The following is an 8,644-nucleotide window of genomic DNA, read 5'->3' on the forward strand; positions in this document are numbered from 1 at the left end:
CTGCCTCAGCCTCCTGAGTAGCTGGGATTACAGGCACACACCACCATGCCCAGCTAATTTTTTGTATTTTTAGTAGAGACGGGGTTTCACCATGTTGACTAGGATGGTCTCGATCTCTTGACCTCGTGATCCACCCGCCTCGGCCTCCCAAAGTGCTGGGATTACAGGCTTGAGCCACCGCGCCCGGCAATTTTACTTTTTTTTAAAACAGATACCAGATTGTTAACTCCTCTTGTAGACAGGACTCATAAGAGAGAAGACCACCACCCCTGACACCTATAGTTGTTTGCCTGTCCTTCCTAAGGGAAAATCACAAGAGCCTGCATGTGTGGTGATACTTAGGAACTGGGTAAATTTCTCTTTCTACCAGGTCTGTAGTTCTCTTTCTTATCAAAGTAAGAAAGTGCTGCGGTCCTGACACCATGCTTCTGAGAGTCACTATTCAGGGCTAAACTGTATTTTTCTCTAGCTTGAAACCTGGGACCCTGAGAGGGGTTCGGTATCAGAAGGTCAGAGGTGGTCAGGCATGGTGGCTCATTGCTGCAATCCCATCATTTTGGGAGCCCAGAAAGTTTGAGACATGGCGAGATCTCGTCTCTACAAAAAGTTAAAAAAAAAGAGACGACCCAAGATGGCCAACTAGCAGCAGTTCAGGATTGCAGCTGCCAGAGAAGGCTCAGGGAGTGGGTGGACGCCATACTTCCAGACAAATTTTTATTGCCTACGGACCAGGAGATTGCCAGAGCGGAATCTTTTGGCCTGTGTGGCTGTTTTGCCGGCGTCCTGGCGCGGCGGTTCTCAGTGCAGAGTATGCGGGACTGGGTGCCCTTTTAGTTGGCATTTGGAGCTCCAGGAAGGCAGAGTCGCCCATTCAGCTGATTGAAAGGGGGACTGAAGCTGAGAGCCAGACCGGGAGATTACCAGGCAGAAAAGCGCCACGAATCTCAGCGCTGCTGTTTCAGCCAGCGCGGTCACTGCACGGGAAATTGTATAGATCCTGGCGCCTTTTCGACAGGTGATTGGGGCACCTGGGAGAGAATCGACCTTTCAATTAGGAAAAAAAAAGGGGAACTCTGAGGCGGGGAGCCAGGTGATTGGGCTCGGCTGGTTCTACCCTCACAAAAACACAGCAATTGGAAATGCTGATGGTTGAGAGTTTCACAACAAGCACAGCTGAACCCGGGAAGGTCCAGCTCTGTGGGGGAGGGGCATCTGCCGAAGGAAAACAAAGATACAGAAATAACATCACCACCAACAAGCTGGACGTCCACTCAAAGACCCAATCTGAAAGTCAGTAATCACAAAGACGACAGGTGGATAAATCCACAAAGATGGGAAGAAACCAACGCAAAAAGGCTGAAAATATCCGAAATCAGAATGCCTCTCCTCCTTCAGGGGATCGCAGCTCCTCATCAGCAAGGGAACAAGGCCTGATGGAGAATGAGTGTGATGAATTGTCAGAATCAGGCTTCAGAAGGTGGATAATAAGAAACTTCTGTGAGCTGAAAGAACATGTTCTAACCCAATGCAAAGAAACTAAGAACCTTGAAAAAAGGTTTGACGAAATGCTAACGAGAATAGAAAATTTAGAGAGGAATATAAGTGAATTAATGGACTTATATTAATTCACAATTAATATAAGTGAAAAACACAATACGAGAACTTCGCAGAGTATGCACAAGTTTTAACCATCGAATTGATCAAGCAGAAGAAAGGATATCAGAGGTCAAAGACCAACTCAATGAAATAAAACAAAAAGACAAGATTAGAGAAAAAAGTGTAAAAAGGAATCCGCAAAGTCTCCAAGAAATATGGGACTATGTGAAAAAACCTAATCTATGTTTGATAGGTGTACCTGAGTGTGACGAAGAGAATGAATCCAAGCTGGAAAATATTCTTCAGGATCTTATTCAGGAAAACTTTCCCAACCTAGCAAGGCAGGACAATATTCAACTCCAGGTAATACAGAGAACACCACAAAGATATTCCTCAAGAAGAGCAACCCTAAGGCACATAATTGTCAGATTCACCAGGGTTGAAATGAAGGAGAAAATGCTAAGTGCAGCCAGAGAGAAAGGTCAAGTTATCCACAAAGGGAAGCCTATCAGACTCACAGCAGATCGCTCAGCAGAAACCCTACAAGCCAGAAGAGAGTGGGGGCCAATATTCAACATCCTTAAAGAAAAGAACTTTCAACCCAGAATTTCATATCCAGCCAAACTAAGCTTCATAAGTGAAGGAAAAATAAAATCTTTTGTGAACAAGCAGGTACTCAGAGATTTGATCATCACCAGGCCTGCTTTACAAGAGCTCCTGAAAGAAGCATTACACATAGAAAGGAACAACCAGTATCAGCCATTCCAAAAATATACCAAAAGGTAAAGAGCATCAACATAATGAAGAATCTACATCAACTAATGGGCAAAACAGCCAGCTAGCATTAAATGGCAGTATTAAACTCACATATATTATTATCAGTCCTAAGTTTAAATCGACTAAATGCCCCAATCAAAAGACACAGACAGGCAAATTGGATAAAAAGCCAAAACCCATCGGTAGGTTGCATCCATATCCATCTCACATGCAGGGATACGCAAAGCCTCAAAACAAAGGGATGGAGGAAGATTTACCAACCAAATGGAGAGCAAAATAAAATAAAATAAAATAAAAAGCAGGAGTTGCAATTCTTGCCTCTGATAAAATAGACTTTAAAGCAACAAGCAACAAAAGAGGCAAAGAAGGACATTACATAATGGTAAAAGGATCAATGCAACAAGAAGAGCTAATGATCCTAAATATATACACACTCAATACAGGAGCACCCAGATACATAAGGCAAGTTCTTTGACTTATAAAGAGACTTAGATTCCCACACAATAATAGTGGGAGACTTTAACATCACATTGTCAATATTAGACAGATCAACGAGACAGAAAATTAACAAGGATATCCAGAACTTGAACTCAGACCCAGAACAAGACTCTCCACCCCAAATCCACAAAACATCCATTCTTATCAGTACCACATCACACCTACTCTAAAAGTGACTACATAATTGGAAGTAAATCACTCCTCAGTAACTGCATAGCATTTCACAGGTTTAAATAAAATATTGGTTGGCTGCTTGTTTGTTATTTTCCTCCCTTATTCCTTCCTGTCTCCATTGTTAAGCACAATTATTGGCATAAAAGAGGTTTTCAATATCCATTTATAGACTGCATTCTAGCCTGGGCAATAAAGCAAGACTCCCGTTCTCTCTCCCCCTTTCTCTTCCTCTTTCTTTCTCTTTTATTCTTTCTTTTCTTTCTCTCTTTCTTTCTTTCTTTTTTTTTTTCTCTTCCTCCCCCCAAGAAAAGAATAAAATGAAAATAAATGAATAAAAACACAACTTAGAAAAGGTTATTATGTTACTAATATGTCCATTTACAATCAATATACTTTTTTTTTTTATTTTTTTGAAGACGGGGTTTCACCATGTTGGTCAGGCTGGTCTTGAACTCCCGATCTCAGGTGATTCGCCCGCCTTGGCCTCCAAAGTGCTTGGATTCAGGCGTGAGCCACCACGCCCGGCCCAATATACTTATTTTTAACTTTTGCCTAATTAAAAAAAAAAAAATCAGCCGGGCATGGTGTATATGCCTGTGGTCCCAGCTACTTGGGAGGCTGAGGTGGAAGGATCACTTGAGGTTGAGGCTTCGGTAAGCCATGTTCACGCCACTCCGCTCCAGCCTGGGTGACAGAGTGAGACTCTGTCTGAAAAGAAAAAAAATCAATGAAAGGTTAGAGAGGCATGCCAGCTTTTTGTTAAGGGCTTTACCTGTATTCTCTAGTCTTCTAGTTTAACAAACCCTGCAAGGGAGGAGGCATCATGCTCCCACTGCAGATGAAAAGTGACTTGCCTTTTGTACGGTGTCTGGCTTTATGGATGCGTTGTGGCTCTTTTCTTATAATTAGTTCTGAAGTAATGAGTTAATTAGCCTTTGATCTTTGGGTAATGACGAGCTAGTGACTGTCCCAGTGTCAAATTATAGATATGAAAAGTATTTTCATAGGGCCGGGTGTGGTGGCTCACGCCTGTAATCCCAGCACTTTGGGAGGCCGAGGTAGGTGGATTGCTTGAGGTCTGGAGTTTGAGACCAACCTGCCCAACATGGTGAAATTCCATCTCTACTAAAATACAAAAATTATCTGGGTGTGGTGGCAGGTGCCTATAATCCTAGCTACTAGGGAGGCTGCGGAAGGAAAATTGCTTGAATCCAGGAGGCGGATGTTGTAGTGAGCCAAGATCATGCCACTACACTCCAGCCTGTGTGACAGAGCAAGACTCCGTCTCAAAAAAACAAAAAGTAATTCCATATATTCAGGCTTATATTTTAAGGGGAAGAGTAGTTGATTAGAATGTCCTTTTGCCATGTCTGAAACAAGACCTCTGTGTTGAAAGCTGACTTCCTGAGACCTGCCTAGATGCCGTAGTGTGGTATTAAAACCGGTGAGGAGCTTGGCGCAGTGGCTCTCACCTATAATCGCAACACTTTAGGTGGCCAAGGCAGAAGGATTGCTTGAGCCCAGGCATTCAGGACCAGCCTGAGTAGCATGTCGAGATGCCATCTCTACAAAAAGAAAAATACCAGCTTGTGGTGGCACATGCTTGTAGACTCAGCTGCTTGGGAGGCTGAGGTGGGAGGATCACTTGAGGCCAGGAGTTTGAGGCTGCAGTGAGCTGTGATTGTGGTACTTGCACCCCAACTTGGGTGACAGAATAAGACCCCATCTTTAAAAAAAAAACACAGTGAAGAATAGGCTTCTATGGTTTTGTCAAGATACTCTTGGTCTTAGTGGGTAGCAAAAAGTGTTGTTTGTTGTTTTTTGGGACAGAGTCTTGCTCTGTTGACCAGGCTGGAGTGCAGTGGCACAATCTCTGCTCACTGCAACCTCTGCCTCCCTGGTTCAAGTGATTCTCCTGTCTCAGCCTCCTGAGTAGCTGAGATTACAGGTACATGCCACCATGCCCAGCTAATTTTTGTATTTTTAGTAGAGATGGGGTTTCATCATGTTGGTCAGGCTGGTCTCTATTTCCTAATCTCAAGTGATCTGCCCATCTTGGCCTCCCAGATTGTTGAGATTACAGGCGTGAGCCACTGCACCCAGCCAGAAGAAGGATTTTTAAACTCCTGGGCTAGGCACTGGTGGCTTTAAAAATCTGTCCTTTTGATCCCTTGATCAGTAAAGGAAACTGATTATCATGAATTTTCTGCTTTTTGCTACTGGTAAGATATGTTACATCCGGGACTGCCCAGCTGCAAAACCACTGCACCCTTACCCCTGCCTCTTGTTCATAGGTTGTGGAGCATGGCCTGTTTGTCAAGCACTGCAAAGTTGAGGTGTATTTGCTGGAACTGAAGCTCTGTGAGAACAGTGACCCCACAAATGTGCTGAGTTGCCATTTCAGCAAGGCAGACACCATTGGTGAGAGGCTGGGCTGGGGTCACTGGTAGGTGGTGAGAGAGTGTAGGACATTGTGGCTGATGGGAGGGAAGCTGCAGTGCCCTCTTTAGATTTGTTACCCAGATCCTCTCGAGCTGTGGTTGCCAGTCCTAACCTGGGAGCCTATTCCCTGTTCTTACGGAGAGAACACTGGGCCTGCTCCTTGGCCATTTGTCTGTGATGATGAAGATAAAGAAATCTAATCCAGAGAAGTTTAAAAGTAACTTATTTAAAAATCTCAGCAAGGTTTACAGTGAGCTGCAGTCCCATCACTGCACTGCAGCCTGGGCATCAGAAAGATCCTGTCTTAAAAAAAAAATCACGGCTGGGCATGGTGGCTCACGCCTGTAATGTCAGCACTTTGGGAGGCCAAGGTAGATGGATCATGAGGTCAAGAGATTGAGACCAGCCAGACCAATATGGTGAAATCCTGTTTCTACTAAAAATACAAAAATTAGCTGGGTGTGGTGGCACACATCTGTAGTCCCAGCTACTTGGGAGGCTAAGACAGGAAAATTGCTTGAACCTGGGAGGCAGAGGTTGCAGTGAGCCAAGATCTTGCCACTGAACTCCAGCCTGGGTAACAGAGTGAGACCCTGTCTCAAAAATAAATAAATAAATACATAAACAAAAATAAAGAAAATAGATAAAGCCAGAAAGTGGCAGAACTAGCTTTTGAAGCCATATCTGAGTTGACTCCAAAGATAAGTCTTCTTTTCTATGTTGCTTTTGTGCTATTAATGAGACACATGTTAGAGAAGGAGAAGCATAGGGAGACTTTCCAGGTATGAGTGCAAGAGGCCACCCATGGGAGAAGATTGGCCTTAGGAGTCATTAGGGGGTTGACCCAGAGCACCTGTGAGGATCTGAAAAGGCAGGAAGATGAGCATTAGTTTGTCATGGCTGTCTTTAGCCTTGCATGTGGACAAAGCCTCAAGTGATGTTTCTCCCTGTTCCTAGCAACCATCGAGAAAGAGATGCGGAAGCTGTTCAACATCCCTGCAGACCGTGAAACGCGGCTCTGGAACAAATACATGAGCAACACCTACGAGCAGCTGAGCAAGCTGGACAACACTGTCCAGGATGCTGGTCTATACCAGGGTCAGGTAGGAGGGCTCAGGCCATTCCCCAGCAAGTAGCTTTGCCAGTGTGTGTGGCCAGATACTTTCTGCTTCTAAGCATGTTGGAAGTGTGGTTTGAACTCTTCATTTGATTTCCCCTTTCACTCAGGTGCTAGTAATTGAGCCTCAAAATGAAGATGGCACATGGCCCAGGCAGACCTTGCAGTCAATGTAAGTGAATGTTTTTTCCCTTGTCGTAGGTTCGCATGTGTAAAAGAGACAGTCTTTCCTAAGGCAGTACTTGTACTAAGAAAAATTAGTCTGATAATGATGAAAAATGCTTATTCAGTTGTGTATCCAGAGTTCATGCTCCTGGATGAAGACCCTGGCTTTTGATAGCATTTAAGGGAAACCTGTCAGGATATCTGAGGGATCAAGTGGTCAGGGGTTCAAGACCAGCCTGACCAACACGGTGAAACCCTGTCTCTACTTAGAAGTACAAAAATTAGCTGGGTGTGGTGGCACACACCTGTAATCCCTGCTACTTGGGAGGCTGAGGCACAAGAATCACTTGAACCTGGCAGGCGGAGGTTGCGGTGAGCCAAGAGTGTGCCATTGCACTCCAGCCTGGGCGATAGAGCAAGACTCCATCTCAAAAAAAATAAATAAATAAAAAATAAAAGGCCTGATGTGGTGGCTTGAGCCTGTAATCCCAGCACTTTGGGAGACCAAGACGGGTGGATCACGAGGTCAAGAGATCGAGATAATCCTGGCCAACATAGTGAAACCCCGTCTACTAAAATACAAAAAGTAGCTGGGTGTGGTGGCGCATGCCTATAGTCCCAGCTACTCGGGAGGCTGACGCAGGAGAATTGCTTGAACCCAGGAGGCGGAAGTTGCAGTGAGCTGAGATCATGCCACTGCACTCCAGCCTGGTGACTGGCGACAGAGCAAGACTCTGTCTCAGAAAAAACAAAAGTGATAGTTGAGGCCCAAGCACGGTGCTTTATGCCTGTAATTTCAGAACTTTGGGAGGCCGAGGCAGGTGGATCACCTGAGCCCAGGAGTTTGGGACCAGCCTGGACAACATGGTAACTATCTGTTGCTACTAAAAATACAAAAATTAGCCAGGTATGGTGGCAGGCACCTGTAATCTTAGCTACTCGGGAGGCTGAGACTCAAGTCGCTTGAATCCAGGGGGTGGAGGTTGCAGAGAGCCAAGATCATGCCACCGCACTCCAGTCTGGGTGACAGAGCAAAACTCTGACCCCCCCCCCACCCCCCCAAAAAAAAGGTGATAGTTTGATTCCACCTGTCTCTGCCCAGTGGCCTGTTACTCATTGTTGCCTTGGGAGCTTGCTGGGGGAATTGTTCAGCTACAAAACTTGGACTACAGACACGTCTATCTCAGGAGATGTTCATGTGGTATGTGGAACTGTGCATGTTCTTAGGGAGATAAAGAAGTGATGAATTTTTCTTATAGTATAACTTTTGGAAATTATATCTGTGTTCCAGTAGTTATGGGAACAATATTGGGCTCTGTCCCTTTCCCTCTGTCAGGCCTTGGACTGTGACCATTACATAGTAGTGGGCTTCTAGCTCATTTGAAAACCATGAAAACTGAGCTCTTAAAAGAAGTGTTAGACCCTCTGAAGCCCAGTCATGGACTCCAGTTTAAGAAACCCTGGTTGCTGTTCCTGACAAGATGAATAAAATTGCGTGGTAGGCATAACTGTGCTCACCCTCACCCCAAGATGTCCATATTCTAATTCCCAGCATCTGTTTCACAATCTGTGACTATGTCGGGTAACATGGCAAAAGGGAGTTTATAGATGGGATTAAGCACAATGGTGGGTGCCTGTAGTCCCAGTTACCTGACAGGCTAAGGTGGGAGCATTGCTTGAATCTAGGAGTTTGAGGCCGCGGTGAGCTGTGATTCCGCCACTGCACTCCAGCCTGGGCGACAGCAGCAAGATGTCATCTCCATTTAAAAAAAAAAAAAAAAAGGCTGGCCTGTAATCCCAGCACTTTGGGAAGGCCGAGGCAGGTGGATCACAAGGTCAAGAGATCGAGACCATCCTGGCCAACATGGTGAAACC

General features: G+C 45.0%; 1 protein-coding gene across 3 annotated transcripts in view; it reads left to right on the forward strand.

Moving 5' to 3' along the window:
• Positions 1–8,644, forward strand: part of USP4 (ubiquitin specific peptidase 4) — a 65,124-nt gene that overhangs the window by 7,083 nt on the left and 49,397 nt on the right. For all 3 annotated transcript variants that reach the window (XM_017505976.2, XM_017505798.2, XM_037743597.1), the window contains exons 3-5: positions 5,340–5,466; positions 6,445–6,590; positions 6,715–6,776. In XM_017505976.2, coding sequence (XP_017361465.1) covers positions 5,340–5,466; positions 6,445–6,590; positions 6,715–6,776 — 335 coding nt within the window. The remainder of the gene's footprint in view (positions 1–5,339; positions 5,467–6,444; positions 6,591–6,714; positions 6,777–8,644) is intronic.

The sequence above is a fragment of the Cebus imitator genome, unplaced genomic scaffold (genome assembly GCF_001604975.1).
Source record: "Cebus imitator isolate Cc_AM_T3 unplaced genomic scaffold, Cebus_imitator-1.0 Scaffold0, whole genome shotgun sequence".
NCBI lineage: Eukaryota > Metazoa > Chordata > Mammalia > Primates > Cebidae > Cebus > Cebus imitator.